The sequence below is a fragment of the Engystomops pustulosus genome, chromosome 2 (assembly GCF_040894005.1).
Source record: "Engystomops pustulosus chromosome 2, aEngPut4.maternal, whole genome shotgun sequence".
NCBI classification, from domain to species: Eukaryota; Metazoa; Chordata; class Amphibia; order Anura; family Leptodactylidae; genus Engystomops; species Engystomops pustulosus.
This window is the reverse complement of record NC_092412.1, coordinates 239,575,023-239,592,761: the sequence shown is the minus strand read 5'-3', so window position 1 is coordinate 239,592,761 and position 17,739 is coordinate 239,575,023. Positions and strand designations below refer to the sequence as shown.

The window sequence follows — 17,739 nt, the reverse complement described above, 5'->3', positions numbered from 1 at the left end:
TCAATCAGCGCCTCCTCAGCCGCACACCACAGACATGGGATATTACATGGATATTAACCATAATACCAGAGACAGAAAATGATACTTACTCAACTAATTTTGTGCTGAATAGACATGCAATGAAATATTACATGTAATCATATTGGGTGATATTTATCAGGACCTCTGCGCACCGATTATTTGCCCCGATTCCCCACCTTCACACCAGAGAGGAGAGCACGGCCGGACGGGAGTGGGCCGGCGCGGGGCGTTACTGTCCCCGCGCCTGCGCATTTGCTGCTGCCGGCGACTTTTCATATGTGAAAAGTCACTGGTTGTTTTTTTTTCTACGCCAGGCAGAAGCCTCTTGATGTATCGGGTTGCAAATTTGCAGCGGCGGGGCTAGAGCGCCAGCGTATGATAAATATCCCCCATTGGGTCTATGTGATGGCACATGGAGTGCCTATGGGTACATACGTTGAAGATCTTGGGGCAGACGTCTTACAGCCACCATCAATGACCTGCTCCCATCCCGTCATGGCCTCCGACGCTCAGAAGGCAGTCTTTTACTTTTCACCCCAATTTTTAACTTACCTCTTCTATAGAATCCAAAGCAAAACTTCAAAGCAATTCTCTGAACGTAAATATGAACTGCACTCTACATGCAACTAGTCTGCCCCAGGGGCCCCCTCTAATACATTAGCTTAAATTAGGGAAGAAATGTAACTTTTGTTTCTCAATGAATGTCAGAACAGCCCCTTTAACACGGCCTGATGTATATACATTGTAATTACACTTGATTATACAGTGCAGGGACGTCTCTCTGGCGCGCTCCTTCCCACCAGGACTATAGAAACGCTCGTTGTCACGTGTAATTGCTGCTGTGTCACCAAACATACTACAATGTGTATGAAGCCTCAATTGCTGCTTTCACAGAGACCCCTCAGAACAAAGTACTCAGGCACAGCAGTGTCAAAACAGCCGTCTGTGCAGAACACTGGCGCCGCGTTCTACCGATGTGACGGGTTCTGTTATCATGAATCAGCAGATGGAGTAGATTATATTACAGAATGACCCCAGCCCAGGCTTCATTCTATAGAACTGGGTATATATGGGAAAATCCAGAGATGAGAGAATCCTGCAAGATTTGAATAATTAAATTTTGTACATTTCCCGGCATTTAAATGTCTCACAATTGTCTCAGCTGACGATTTCACTTTCTTTTTGCAACGACAGATTTATGAAATGCAACTTTTCTACAAGTCACAAATTTAGACCCAAATTCACACGAATCCCCTCCTGGCGTAAGAAAAACTTACTGTTGCAAAAAAATTGGTGATTTTTTACCAAAACATCTCAAATTCAAAGCCAAGATGATTCCTCATATGCCACATTCAAGCAGTCTAAGACACAATGATGAATCTAATACACAAAAAGCTCCTAAGACAGACAAAAAACTGGGACAAGAAGATTGCCTTGTGTTAAATGAAAGTCTTGTCTGACTGTCCCCTTAAAGGGATTGTCCAAAGAATCTCCAATATTTTCCTCTTACACATGCTCAGCTCCGACCAAAATGCATGTGTATAAGAATTCAAGGCAATATCTGTTGACAAATTTAGTGTTTAACTTGTTGGAGCTCCGCGTCCAATATATCGGACGCAGAGCTGATGCCGGCCCAGCTCGAGATCTGAGTCTGTTCGGCATCGGGATAGCTGACACCGCAGCGTAACATCCATGGTCGGAGTGGGCTCCGATCGCGCGTGTTTAACCCGTGCAACCGCGGCATTTAAACTGCCTTCAGGGGGTCTTTCCCCCACAATCGTCCCCCGAGCGCCATCTTCGGGCAGGCACCGATCATTGCTATGGCAGCCCCAAGGTCCGATCAGGACCCCAGGGCTGCCTGCAGGCGGTGCCATTAAGATGGTGTCTATGATGTCATCTTAAAGGCACAGTGTCAGCCTGTGCATGTGCACTGCTAATACCCTGCAATACATCAGTATTGCAGAGTATGATCATGAACAAGCAATCAGATGATTGCTTGTTCATGTCCCATGGTGGAAACTAGTAAAAAAGTTTTTTAAAAAAATGTTATTCAATAAAAAATAAATAAATAATCAATAAAAATGCCCATAAGCCCCATAACATATAACGAAACATATAATGCACAAAAAAGTCATATCACATAACACACCGGCTACCGATGTGTGAGACGCGGGGACTCACATTACACCGGCCCCCGATGTAAGAGAGGTGGGGAATCACATTACACCGGCCCCCGATGTAAGAGAGGTGGGGACTCACATTACACCGGCCCCCGATGTAAGAGAGGTGGGGACTCACATTACACCCGCACCGATGTGTGAGAGGTGGGGACTCACATGACACCAGCCCCCTATGTGTGAGAGGCAGAGACTCACATTACACCAGCCCCCTATGTGTGAGAGGTGGGGGCTCACATTACACCAGCCCCTGATGTGTGAGAGGCGGGGACACACATTACACCAGCCCCCGATGTGGGAGAGGTGGGGACTCACATTACTCTAGCCCCCGATGTGTGAGAGGCGGAGACTCACATTACACTAGCCCCCGATGTGTAAGAGGTGGGGACTCACATTAGACCAGCCCCTGATATGTGAGAGGTGAGGACTCACATTACACCAGCACCCGATGTGTGAGAGGCGGGGACACATATTACACCAGCCCCGATGTGTGAGAGGCAGGGACTCACATTACACCAGCCCCCGATGTGTGAGAGGTGGGGACTCACATTACACCAGCCCCCGATGTGTGAGAGGCAGGGACTCACATTACACCAGCCCCCGATGTGTGAGAGGCGGGGACACATATTACACCAGCCCCCGATGTGTGAGAGGCAGGGACTCACATTACACCAGCCTCTGATGTGTAAGAGGCAGAGACTCACATTACACCAGCCCCTGATGTGTGAGAGGTGGAGACTCACATTACTCTAGCCCCTGATGTGTGAGAGGCGGAGACTCACATTACACCAGGCCCCGATGTGTGAGAGGTGGGGATTCATATTACACTAGCCCCCGATGTGTAAGAGGTGGGGACTCACATTACACCAGCCCCTGATGTGTGAGAGGTGGGGACTCATATTACACCAGCCCCCGATGTGTGAGAGGCGGGGACTCACATTACACCAGCACCCGATGTGCGAGAGGTGGGGACTCACATTACACCAGCCCCCGATGTGTGAGAGGCAGGGACTCACATTACACCAGTCCCCGATGTGTGAGAGGTGGGAACTCACATTACACCCGCCGCTGATATGTGAGAGGTGGGGACTCACATTACACCAGCCCCCGATGTGTGAGAGGCAGGGACTCACATTACACCAGCCCCCGATGTGTGAGAGGCAGGGACTCACATTACACCAGCCCCCCATGTGTGAGAGGCGGACACTCACATTATACCGGCCGCTGATGTGTGAGAGGTGGGGACTCACATTACACCAGCCCCCGATGTGTGAGAGGTGGGGATTCACATTACACCAGCCCCCCGATGTGTGAGAGGTGGGCACACACATTACACCAGCCCCCAATGTGTGAGAGGCAGGGACTCACATTACACCAGCCCCCGATGTGTGAGAGGTGGGGACACACATTACACCAGCCCCCGATGTGTGAGAGGTGGGGATTCACATTACACCATCACCCGATGTGTGAGAGGTGGGGACTCATATTACACCAGCCCCCGATGTGGGAGAGGTGGGGACACACATTACACCAGCCCCCGATGTGTGAGAGGCGGGGACTCACATTACACCAGCCCCCGATGTGTGAGAGGTGGGGATTCACATTACACCAGCCCCCCAATGTGTGAGAGGTGGGCACACACATTACACCAGCCCCCAATGTGTGAGAGGCAGGGACTCACATTACACCAGCCCCCGATGTGTGAGAGGTGGGGACACACATTACACCAGCCCCCGATGTGTGAGAGGTGGGGATTCACATTACACCATCACCCGATGTGTGAGAGGTGGGGACTCATATTACACCAGCCCCCGATGTGGGAGAGGTGGGGACACACATTACACCAGCCCCCGATGTGTGAGAGGCGGGGACTCACATTACACCAGCCCCCAATGTGTGAGAGGTGGGGACTAACATTACACCAGCACCCGATGTGTGAGAGGAGGAGACTCACATTACACCACCCCCCGATGTGTGAGAGGCGGGGACTCACATTACTCCAGCCCCCAATTTTTTTTTTGATCCGATGTGCATTTCTTGAGATATCCCCATTTTTAACACATTTTTACTCATCTAGGTTTTCAGTGATTACAGCGCCACCTGTCAATGGAAATGACTTGAATCATAGATTGAAGTGAATGTAATTTTTCCTGGAGAATCCAAATCTGCTAAAATAAAAAAAATTAGGGTTTCCATTTAAGAATTTAAAGTTGCCCGGAGTTGGGGCAGAAGGGTGAGTTTGGTATCATTGGATAGATTGTTGAAAAATATTCCACACATAAATTTTAAGTTTTTCCATCCATCCAATGTGAATTTTGCTAAATATACTACAAACTCCTAACCTTTTTGTTACACACTGTTATGTATGATTTGCCTTTCAGTATAAACTATAATACTATGATACCATTAAAGCAGTTTAAATACAGAGTACATACAAACTCTATGGAAGAAAGGTTTTCTCCTAAAACTTTGGTGATCTCTGTTTTTCCAAAAAGTGACTTCACTATAACTTTAAACCTCTAGACCCCATGGAAAATCTGTGAAGGGCACCTAAGTGTGATGTTCCATGGGTGTTAGCTTCCCCCTTAGGCACTAACACTTGGGTGTGGCTGCTGCCTCTTCAATCCCTTAGGCAGGGGCAGATAAAGACCCTGGGATGTATGAATATTATAGCCTCTACAATTCTGGAATCACTTCCTACATATGATACTAGAATGAAGTTTTTTGGGGAATGGAGGATGCGTCCCTTCTGCCGGCTTTCAATCTGCAGTTTCAGAACCTTTGGAGGACCTTTTAAGGTTCTGAAATGACTCTTGTGTTCATGTGCACTGAGAGCAAGAGGAGATATAGAAGGATATACCTTCTAGGTTTAAAATTTGGTAGGTGGCTTTGGAGACCATGGGCCCCCTAGAAGGCATGGGCCCCAATGGTACTGCCCAATCTGCCTTTATTATACCCACTACTTATGGATCTTTCACTTGGTGTCTGTGTTGTACCCGCATCTTTAATTTTCCTGTATATTAAAATAGTATGCTGTTTATAGATACTGGGTTCAGTGCCGCCATGTGCTGTCCGTGCATATAGAGCACAACTAATTTATGCTGTCGTGTGCATCTGCCGTTAGCCGCATTAAATGTGTTCTAGTAATTGAATATTACAATTATTATTTCCATAATTGGAAACTGTCACATTGAATTGGTGCAGGTTGGTTGCTCCTTGAGTCATAACGACAAGCAGTTTGTTACAGAATAGGTATAGATAAGCAAATTGTACATTGTCCTATTTGCAGGCAGCATGTTATAGAGCAGGATGAGCTGAGCAGATTGTACATGGAGTCCTATATGCAGACAGCATGTTATAGAGCAGGGAGAGCTGAGCAGATTGTATATAGTATCTTATCTGCAGGCAGCATGTTATAGAGCAGGAGGAGCTCATCAAGTTGTACACAGTGTCCTATCTCTATGCAGCATGTTATAAAGTAGGAGGAACTGAGAAGATTATATGTAGTGTCATATCTCCAGGTCATATGTTATAGAGCAGGAGAAGCTGAGCAGATTGTGCATGTTGTTCTATCTGCAGGCAGCATGTTATAGAGCAGCAGACAATGAGCAGATTGTACATAGTGTCCTATCTTCAGGCAAAATGTTATAGAGCAGGAGGGGCTGAGCAGATTGTACATAGTGCCCTTCTTCAGGCAGCATGTTATAGAGCAGGAGGAGCAGAGTAGAGTGCACACAAAGCAGTGTCCTGCCGGCAGGCAGTATTTTTCAGATAAAAATATGTCTGAAATTTCAGCAGAGAATTTTTCAGTGTTTTCAGTATTTTGTAGAGCAGGAGGAGCTGAGCAGAATGTACATGGAGTCCTATCTGCTGGCAGCACGTTATAGAGCAGGAAGAGCTGAGCAGATTGTACATTGTGTCCTATCTGCAGGCAGCATGTTATAGAGCAGGAGGAGCTGAGCAGATTGTACATAGTGTCCTATCTGCAGGCTGCATGTTATAGAGCAGGAGGAGCTGAGCAGATTGTACATAGTGTCCTATCTGCAAGCAGCATCTAAAAATCTATCAATCATTGACTAGCACCACCGACTAGACATCTTAGATGGGAATAAATCCGGATTTCAATGAATACAATTCAAGCTATACTGAAAATATATACCTCAATCAGTCCACGGTGACAGGTTCCCTTTAAGAAAATGCTTTCTGTGATAAGCCCCTTAAGTGTCTGTCCTGGAATCAGGTTATTGAGTAGAGATTCATAAGAATAGAAGAGTTTCCACCACTGTGGATTATACATCATGTCAATTATTTCTCAGCTTCAATCCACCGGAGAACCACTCAGGGGAGTTTTATGGCTGATTAAATCCATACATCTGCTATCACTTTATGGTGAAGTTCTTAGTAAAAACAGGTCAAATTTATACTAAAACGGGGGCAGATAATTTGCAGGAAATCACTAGACACAAAATTTGCTTCATTTTAGGAAAGACTGCAAATAGCAATATATAGGATATGTTTACTGCCATAACCTATAGAACTTGTAATATAATAACCTATACAGGTTTCAATGCCCCTTCCCTGATTCCCTATAATTACTTTGTTCATCCTGATCCTCCTGGTCCATGTACAGAAGGAAAAAATTAACTAATAAACTAATGTAAGCTTAGTCATTCACATAAGTACAAATATATTAACAAACTCCTCTTATATACATGCATGCTTGGCTTGGAAAAGCATGCATCTGTACTGTAAAGAACAGGGGGAAAGCCACTGCCAGGATGAATTAGTATGGAAAATGTAATCCATTTTGCAACCTGTAGGTTATTCCCTTCTCTCTAATAGGACACACGCACACCTAGCTGTTATTTATAGATGTCCAGTGAAGACTTATAATTGGTGAGATCGGTGTGGTTCTAAATACTCAGAATCCCCAGCAATAACTTGATTCCTGCTGAATCAAAACAGAGAAGAGAGTTGGAAAACCAGCTCCATTGTCTGTGTAGTGGTCAGGGACTGTAACTGCAGCTGCAGATAAGTAATAGGGAGCTGTAAGGCCCCTTCCACACTAGCGAGTGTGATGCGATGAACTCGCATCACACTCGCAACGCAAGCTGCCGGGAACGCACGGCCCGAACGCTGCACCGCGGGAGTGAACTGACATGCTGAGTTCACTCCCGCGGTGCAGCGTTCGGGCCGTGCGTTCCCGGCACTTGCGTTGCGAGTGTGATGCGAGTTCATCGCATCACACTCCATACCTCCCAACTTTTGTGGAGGAGAAAGAGGGACAAAATGGCGGCGCGCGAAGCGCGCCGCGGCGATTTTTTTACCCACAGAAGCCACACCCTAGCCACGCCCCCTAACCACACCCCCTGGCCACGCCACTGCTCATACCTTCAACGCATCCACTGGCACCAATGTATATTTATGTATATAATTGGGGGGCATATTCCACTCCCCCTAGACAACGAGCATGTCCCCCCCCCAGACAACGAGCATGCCCTCCTAGACAACGAGCATGCCCCCCCCAGACAACGAGCATGCCCTCCTAGACAACGAGCATGTCCTCCCCTAGACAACGAGCATGCCCCCCCCAGACAACGAGCATGTCCTCCCCTAGACAACGAGCATGTCCCCCCCTAGACAACGAGCATGTCCCCCCCAGACAACGGGCATGTCCGCCCCCAGACAACGAGCATGCCCCCCCCCTAGACAACGAGCATGCCCCCCCCTAGACAACGAGCATGTCCCCCCCAGACAACGAGCATGTCCCCCCCAGACAACGGGCATGTCCGCCCCCAGACAACGAGCATGCCCCCCCTAGACAACGAGCATGTCCCCCCCAGACAACGAGCATGCCCCCCCTAGACAACGAGCATGCCCCCCCTAGACAACGAGCATGTCCCCCCCTAAACAACGAGCATGTACCCCCACCTAGACAACGAGAATGTACCCCCACCTAGACAACGAGAATGTCCCCCACCTAGACAACGAGCCTGTCCCCCCCTGTGGCTGCGTGCCCTTTTTTGTGTGTTTGTGTTATTTTTGTCTTCCAGGACCGTGCCTGCTGTGGACTGCTTCGGATTCGAAGGATTACATCGATGACCGACAGTTCTAACAAATAAAATGGTCAACGAGGGTGTGTCTGCGTTTTTTGTTCAATAAAATTTTCTGAAAACGGTGTGATTATTTTTTTGCGACACTCTTCATAGTTTGCCGTAGTAGTGGTGCCGGCTAGGTGACGGTGCTCATTACTAAGGGCTGGCCTTAGTGTTTGCACTACACCAACGCCCATACCATTACCCCGGTACCCACCACCACCAGGGGTGCTGGGAAGAGCCGGGTACAAACCAGTACCTGACCGTCTATAGATGGTCAGGTGTTGGGGCGGCCGCAGGCTGTTATTGTTGCGCTGGAATAGCCCCCTAACAGTGGCCTATCCCAGCTCAGTAATGGCGGCTGCTGCTGCTTTTTTGTATCAGGCTGATTTGAAAAATAGGGGGAGCCCCATGCCGTTTTTTCTTCAAATTTTTGACAAAAATATGCGTGGGGTCCCCCCTTTAAAGGGGGCTCCCAGGCTGTTTCCCCCATTTTTACAAAAAAATGGGGGGGAAAAACGGCATGGGGCTCCCCCTATTGTTCAAATCAGCCTGATACAATAAAGCAGCAGCAGCCTGCCATTACTGAGCTGGGATAGGCCACTGTTAGGGGGCTATTCCAGCGCAACAATAACAGCCTGCAGCCGCCCCAGCGCCTGACCATCTATAGACGGTCAGGTACTGGTTTGTACCCGGCTCTTCCCAGCACCCCTGGTGGTGGTGGGTACCGGGGTAATGGTATGGGCGTTAGTGTAAATTTGCCAAAAAAATTAAGGCAAACACTAAGGCCAGCCCTTAGTAATGAGCACCGTCACCTAGCCGGCACCACTACTACGGCAAACTATGAAGAGTGTCGCAAAAATATAAATAATCACACCGTTTTCAGAAAATTTTATTGAACAAAAGACGCAGACACACCCTCGTTGACCATTTTATTTGTTAGAAATGTCGGTCATAGACGTAATCCTTCGAATCCGAAGCAGTCCACAGCAGGCACGGTCCTGGAAGACAAAAATAACACAAACACACAAAAAAGGGCACGCAGCCACAGGGGGGGGAAATGCTCGTTGTCTAGGGGTCAGGGGTAGACATGCTCGTTGTCTAGGGGGGGGGGGGGAAATGCTCGTTGTCTAGGGGGGGGACATGCTCGTTGTCTAGGAGTCGGGGGGAGACATGCTCGTTGTCTAGGGGGGGGGAATGCTCGTTGTCTGGGGGGGGGGACATGCTCGTTGTCTAGGGGGGGGGACATGCTCGTTGTCTAGGGGGGGGGACATGCTCGTTGTCTAGGGGTCAGGGGGAGACATGCTCGTTGTCTAGCAGGGGGAAATGCTCGTTGTCTAGGGGGGGGAGACATGCTCGTTGTCGCAGTAAAGGGGAGGGGTCCTATGGAGCGCAGTAAAGGGGAGGGGTCCTATGGAGCGCAGTAAAGGGGAGGGGTCCTATGGAGCGCAGTAAAGGGGAGGGGTCCTATGGAGCGCAGTAAAGGGGAGGGGTCCTATGGAGCGCAGTAAAGGGGAGGGGTCCTATGGAGCGCAGTAAAGGGGAGGAGTCCTATTGAGCGCGCAGTGAAAGCCATAAAAAACACATTTGATATTTTCCTTCCCGCTTCCCAGTACAGGGCCTGGAATATTTAATACTGTCACTAGGAAGTATAATTTGTTACGCAGAAACAGGCCGCACAGCTCTGTACGTGGAAAAATAAAAAAGTTATTGATTTTTGAAAGTGGGGAGTGAAATATGGAAACGCAAAAATCGCTCCGTCAGAGTAATGGAGCAGACGGCCGTGTATGACCATTCTGCTCCATTACTGTCATAGAGCGATGACATGTACCTTATGTGGACCCCAACAGACCCCTCGTTTTCATGATCTATGGGGGTCACATCACTGAAACCCCCACACATCAGCAGGTTAAGCCCTGTCCTATGGATAGGGCCTAACTTGTATTTGTGGGAAAACCCCTTTAACCCCTTAACGCTCTGTGTCGTAGCTCTACGGCGCAGAGGTACAAGGGATGTATGAAGAGGGCTCACGGGCTGAGTCCTCTTCATACAAGGTGGGGGGTTTTGCATGTTGCAGAAAACCCCCACCGCTAATAACCGCAGTCGGTCATTGTCGCCGGCAAAGTCTTTTTTACGATCGCTGTGCCCCCGAACGTCATCGGGGGCGGCGATCGTTTGCCGTGGTAGCCTCGGGTCTTCTTTTGACACGAGGCTACATGGCTTCTGCAGGTTCGTTACAATGAGCCAGAAGTATTGCAGTATATGGTAGGAGCGATCTGACCATCTAGGGTTAATGTACCCTAGATGGTCTAAGAAATAGTGGAAAAAAAAGAAAAAACAGGTTTTAAAAATAAAAAAAATTTATAAAATATTAAAAATTCTAATCACCCCCCTTTCCCTAGAACGGATATAAAACATAATAAACAGTAAAAATCACAAACATATTAGGTATCGCCGCGTCCCAAAATGCCCGATCTATCAAAATATAAAAACGGTTACGGGCGGCGGTGACCTCCGAGACGGGAAATGGCGCCCAAATGTCCGAAATGCGACTTTTACACCTTTTTACATAACATAAAAAATGAAATAAAAAATGATCAAAATGTCGCACAGACCTCAAAATGGTAGCAATGAAAACGTCGGCTCATTTTGCCAAAAATGACCCCACCCCCAGCTCCGTGCACCAAAATATGAAAAAGTTATTAGCGTCAGAAGATGGCAAAAAAATTTTTATTTTTTTTTTTTGTACACATTCGTTTAATTTTTGAAAATGTATTAAAACACAATAAAACCTATAAATCCGGTATCACCGCGATCGCACCAAACCAAAGAATAAAGCTGAGGTGTTATTTTGAGTGCACAGTCAAAGTCGAAAAAACTGAGCCCACAAGAACGTGACACGTGCGTTTTTTTAAAAAAAAATTTCCACATTTGGAATTTTTTGCAGCTTCGCAGTACACGCCATGTTAAAATAAATAACATTACGTGAAAGTAAAATTTGTTACGCACAAAATAAGCCCTCACACAGGTCTGTGCACGGAAAAATGAAAAAGTTATGGATTTTTGAAGTTGGAGAGCGAGAAATGAGCCGGAAAACCCTCCGTCCTTAAGGGGTTAAGGGATTAAGTATATGGTACAATAAAAGCAGAATAGAAGGCACTGGGGGGGGATTAGGGATGGGGGCAGGGGGTCTATGGAGGAAAGTGAAGTGTTTAACCCTTTGCTGCCTGCAGTCACTGTAGAGTACCTGTTATCACACTGCAGCAGCTGCACACACTCGGCTCTGCTTCATCAGACGAACTTCAGTGAGGAGCAGGAGGAGGAGGTGGGGGCAGGGAGCCATTGATGTAGCAGAGCTGGAGAGCTCCTGCCTGCACGGAGGCTGATCCCCTGGGGCTGCTGTGCAGGGGCAGTGCAGAGAACATGACACTCTGCACTGCTCCATCCATCCATCCATCCATGTGCCGAGTGGCAGCCTGAGGACAGGGAGGGCTCTGCCTCCCAGGGGAGGGGATGGGGGAGGTGCCGGCTCTGCAGCAGACAGCCCGGGAGCTGGAGAGGAGGAGGACGCTGCACCCCGCCCCCTGGCTTCTCTGTATCCTGAGCAGGACGGGGGCGGGACTCGAGGGCGGGACTCGGGGGGGGCGGGACTCGGGGCGGGACAAAACGGAAAAATCCGTGAAAACGCAAAAAAACCGGGACTTTCACTTAACGGTCCGTGCAGGCGGGACAAGGGTTAAAAAACGGGACTGTCCCGCCCAAAACGGGACGGTTGGGAGGTATGCACACTCGCTAGTGTGGAAGGGGCCTAAAGCCCCTCAACCAATGATCCGAGAGCACAGCTCCAAGCTCAGTGTAGAATCTGCTGCCCAAAGTAATTTTTGGGGATCCTGAGTTTCAAATCTCAAAATTAAGCAGCAAGTGGGCCCTCATCCAAACACTGGGACAATTATGACTTGAAGTGATTGGCTTTGAAGTCTCCAGCGTTGAACATGATTTTCCGTGCGGTTGAATGACAAGCATCAGCCTGGTTCCACCTCATTTCCTTATATCCAATTTTATGCAATTTACTGTTTGACATTTTGCAGTGATAAATCACGTCAAATGTTGTTGGATTCTTTCGTTTAGTGAATTCCAATCGTGTGCTTTATCACATATTACTCTGCAAGTATAGAATTCATGTAAGAAATGTAAGGACTACTGTATTATTTCTAGGTCCTACAAGAGTTAAATAACAAAGTAAAAACTGAGGACGGTTTAGATCACTCATTTCCAGTAATTTTTTTATGTAACATCCCATTAATGGCCTTTATGTGCTTGACTTCTGCATTAAAGGGAACCTGTCGGGGATGGCCTGACTGTGCATGTCCAATAGGGAGGACCTCACTACGCACATGCCATAGGTACAGCTTCACTGAGCAGGTGCCATAGGTTCAGCCTCACTGCGCATGATACCTCCCAACTTCTCCCAACCGCGCTACCGGTGCCCCTTATCCAAGCCCTTTAGTGTTCCCACACAGTATAATACCTAGATTTATGGCTCTTGCACTGTATATTCTCACCCTGTACAATGCACTATTCCCCATTCCCTCTTATAGTGGTCCCTTTCTCTGCTCCACCTCTTATTATGAACCAGTCTTGGCTCCCCCTCCCCTTCCATTGGTCCCCATTTCTCTTCCTTTCCTTATTATGTCCCTTATCTGTTCCCCCTTCTTGTGCCCCCTCTCTCTGCTCCCTCTCTTATTGTGCCACCTCTCTGCTCCACTTCTTATCACGGTCCCAACTTCTGCTTCTCCCTATTATTGCGCATATTCATCTGTGCCCCTGCTTTATTGTGCCTCCTTCGTTGCTCACGTTCTTATGGCCCCTCTTTTGTTGAATAAGAATAAAGTGTACCCACCTTTTCCTCGTTCCCTCGTCATCCTGTCTCTTCTAGTGATGTGTCTGTGAACCATAGGAGCCGGCTCCTGTCAGTGAGCCGATTGCTCACTTAATCCCGCCCCTAACCGGCTCACCATGCCCCCTTTAACCCGATACAATCGGGTTAAAAGTGGAGTGGTGCCGGGTGACTGGCCTGCGGCTCACTATTATGTATTTAATAGGGAGCCAGAAGAGCCGACTCTTCTCAGTGTGTGGAGACTAATGAGCCAGCTCACTAAGAAGAGCCGTAATTCCCATCACTAGTCTCTTCCTCCACTGTGTCAGTACTACAACAGCGCCCAGCAGGCGCGTTGTGATGATGTCACTTCACCTGTCAGGCTTTGCTGTGTACAGACACGGCAGAAACCCGGCAGTGATGCAGAAAGCTGATTGCTCTCCAGATCACTATAGCATCATCATCCATTTATCCACAGTGTCAATGTCCTGCGCCATACCTCCCGCCAGGCAGGACAGAGACGAAATCCAGGACTGTCCTGCTGGGAGGTACGGCCTTAATGCGCATGAGCTATAGATATAGTGCATGTGTAACAAAGCTCGGGTGTACAATGCTGTGTTCACCTAAGCACCGCACAGAGATATGTCCAGTGGGGAAGATTTATCAAGACTTGTGTCAAGTTCTGCCTCTGTCCACACAACCTCAGGTTCTCTAATGACTAATAAAATTCACAGAGTGAGCTCAAAGAAATCACACCAAAAAAAAGTATGGTATAATATCTCATTCTGTGCGGAGCAGCGCTGCCATGAGAGGCTAGGCAGCAGTGAGATGCTTTATTTGCTTCACAAAGGATTAGACAGAACTTTCAGTGAGGCAGGACCTGGGCTTGGTTAGTTACAGATAAGAAGTAATGTCCATAGTTCATTTGTTAGTAATTATCACATGGGCATCGCAGAAACAAAAACACTGTTCTCCTTGGAGTGGGCACATGAGCGTGTTATCACACTGTTATCAATCTTCATCCACAGTATATAAATATAAAAGCATTTTCATTAAATACATAATAACAATAATTCACACCACTAATTGCAACTATATTCCCCTTCACGCCAAGGGGCCGCAGCCAGTGGCAAAATGTTTCTGCCCTGCGCACTCTCTACTGCCTGCAAACATGCACTATTTGAACCCCAATGTCAGTATAAAACACCCCTTCCTCTCTGGAACCTCTCTAATGCTGCTTCCTAATAATATGTACAGGCAGTCCCCGGGTTACATACAAGATAGGTTCTGGAGGTTTGTTCTTAAGTTGAATTTGTATGTAAGTCGAAACTGTATATTTTATAATGGAAGTTCTAGACCATTTTTTTTCTTTTGCCCCAGTGGCAATAGGAGTTTCAAAATTTTTGGTGTAATTGGACCAAGAATTATCAATAAAGCTTCATTACAGGCATCTTACAGCTGATCATTGGAGTCTGGGACTATAGTAAAGCATCCAGAGAGCTTCACCAGAGGTCACAGTGGGCAGAGGGGTCCGTCTGTAACTATGGGTTGTCTGTAAGTCGGGTGTCCTTAAGTAGGGGACCGCCTGTAGTGTACTACACAGTCATGTGATCATGTAGCATAACAGTGTAGTAATATTATATAATAACAGAACAGCATTTATAAAATGTTTTTTTTCTTTTTAAAAGTCACATGGTCCTTAAAAGTTAACGTGGAAAGTCTTCTTAAAGCGCTAAAAAATGATACTATTTCCATTGTACTATACAGTACTCTTACTATAGAGCTACACGCGGGTGGGACGTGGTAAACAAAAAAAAAAGACAAACAAAGACGTCAAAAATCTAGCTGAAAACGCGCGCGCGTGGGCACGCAACACGCATCCAGAGCGCGCTGCAGAACTCATTGGAAAGGGGCGGGGCTATGACGCAATTCTACTACGACCGCCACATCCAATCGGAATCCAGAGGCGTGGCCACGCGGGTTCCCTGTTTTCATTGTCTCTTTCCGTTGCGCTCCACAACGTCTCTCTCTATGACGTAGAGAGCAGCGTGTACTTTCCTCGGGAATATACACAGGCGGACTGTACCACCTGCCATGGACGATACGGGATGCTCAGCGAGGTAAACCACTACACCCCGTGACACTGACACAACTCTATAGAGATTTTTTAAATATTTACTTCTTGTTAATCGAGTTCATATTTCCAGTACTGTACGGACTTATCACTTTACCCCCCCCTCTTTATAATGGTTTCGTCTTTCACGGGCATCTGTGACGGTGTAGCCTTGGGCTATACCAAAACCTTTCAAGAGTAGGGGGGGCTAGTATGTGCGTTTCTACTTTTATAAAGTTCCTCGCAGTTTATTCGCCTCGTTTAACTTTGTCTTCGCCATCGTAACGAGCAGTGACATAAGTCTGAGCTTAGTTGCGGTCATCATAAACGGTGGTGTCCAGTCAAGTTTTGAAAGACGTTGGTATGATCCAGTAGAGTGAGTGGGTGACTTGATCGGGGATGTCCATGCTGCTGTAGTTCAAGGTAGGACCACTGTAAGAAGGGGAGCTGGTATCTTCCTCAGATCCTACAGAACTACAGCTTACTGTAAGTAGATTGGGTGCTCCTTGTTGTGTCTTCTGCTCTTTATAAGTAGATCTCATTATGTGTCTCCTGTATTTATATAGATTTTCTTCTATTATTGTGTCCAATATTAGCAATTTTTACATTATTGTATCTCCTGTGGTGTAATAATCCCTCATTCCATTATATCTGACCTCAACATACCAAGTAATGGTCAGATATTATCTGTAATTGTACATTATTACCTATTATACTGCTTTATAACACTAGATACAAGTAGTAACAAGTTTCCAGTTTTGTTACATTGTTTCTCACCTTCTTTTGTTGTCACCATGGGGGGTGGATGGGGGGGGGTTAGTAAGAAGCATAGCCCCAGGGCTCTAAATCTGCCCATCAACATGAAAGGTTTTTTTTTTTTTTGTTTTTTATACTTTGGTAACATGTGTTTTTTGCTATTTTAGTGTTTTGACTTAGTTTCTTTTGTTGTATCACAAGAGGGATAGTAAATATAGCATAAAACTTGACGGTTTCTTTAAGAAGTCACCCTCTCGGACTAACAAAGGATTAGATGATGGGCGCACTGAGGGTTTGGGACTTCCTGATGTTGCTTCAGGCGCACAATAAGTTTTATGCTATTGTTATATACATGAGACTTTTCTTCTTGCGGAAATAACTCGTAATCTGTACTTCAGGTCCCCATATCTATGAGTTATGACGATCACATGTGGTCACCTGTAAGATCTGTAGATGTTCCTCAAAGTCATGACTAAGAGGTTTCTGTTTGTCTAATGCGTGGACCCGATTTGTTATGTCTATGTATAGTAATACTATGGGGCCGGATTATCAGATTTTGTGGATTACAGGGCAATCTGGTTACAGTGCTAAATCTAGGAGGAGATTGAAAATAGAGTAATAGTAGGGACCGTCCCGGTGACCTACATCTGGTGTCTGTATTTAAATGCTGCTAAACCTCAGTCCCTATGCATGGTCATCAGAAGCGGGAGAATATCAGGTCATGGATTAAATCTAAATCTGGCTCCACACTTGTTTTCCTGACAGCTGTTCCCCATCCCCCAATATACACATTAGACGGCCTGGTCACATTGTAGGGTCCCCCATATGTAGTAGGACTCTAGAGATAGCTAATCTTACCTTAAATCTGGGGGCTCCTACATGTGTACTGTGCGGAGCGGTGGTCAGAACCTCTCTTGCAAATGGGTTTATTTCCACCCAAAATTAATTAACCAGCAATGCTTCTGAGGGTGTTACCAGAACTCATCTGGGCTGTAGATTCAAAGGCTGTTACACTTTCACCTCCCACTGTGTGTGAGACTACAGCAGGCGGAGGGAGAGGGGGTGCTAAGGGAGCAGGGGGAGGGAGCACAAGTGTAACTGCTTGTGAAGCTATAGTTTAGATGGGTTCTGGTAACACCCCCATCCTACCCCCTTCAGGGTCATTAGAATAATTTTTAAAGGGACGGAGGCCATGGATAACATATATAAGGTTACCACTTTTAAGGTGCCTGGCTCTATGAGCAAATGTCCCTGGTTTATCATGATAGATTTTCATGTTAGATTTCATTTTGATTTAAGCCATTCCAGTCTATGGTAGTATTTTATTTTAATCTCTGACAACCCCTTTAACTACTTATCCACCAAAAGTTTAACAAACTGAACACAATTGAACCTTCTTTACTCAACAATTAAAGGTTTTGTCCTGTGGATGAAAATCATGGCTGCTTTCTTCTAAAAACAGCGCCACACCTGACCATGGCTGGCGCTGGTATTGCAGCTCGGCTGCATATAAATGAATGAAGCTTGGCTGCAATACCATGCTTTACCTTGGTCAGGAGAGGAGTTGGTTTTTGAAGAAAGAATCCATGTTTTTTAATCCCCTGGCAACCCCTTTTAGACATCTAGACATCCCCTTTAAGTGAGAGCTTTATGTTATTATTGCAATTGATTGCTATGAAGTTCTCTTTGTTCAGTGCTCTT

At 46.7% G+C, this 17,739-nt stretch overlaps 1 protein-coding gene across 2 annotated transcripts in view; it reads left to right on the top strand.

Moving 5' to 3' along the window:
• The first annotated feature begins 15,132 nt into the window (after positions 1–15,132).
• C2H21orf91 (chromosome 2 C21orf91 homolog) overlaps positions 15,133–17,739 on the top strand; it is a 30,354-nt gene continuing 27,747 nt past the window's right edge. Inside the window, exon 1 of one of the 2 annotated variants that reach the window (XM_072138580.1) lies at positions 15,133–15,289. In XM_072138580.1, the coding sequence (XP_071994681.1) occupies positions 15,264–15,289 (26 nt within the window). In that variant the 5' untranslated portion in view covers positions 15,133–15,263. Of the gene's footprint in view, positions 15,290–15,620; positions 15,769–17,739 lie in introns of those variants that run through there. The other variant, XM_072138581.1, reaches the window with a different exon arrangement.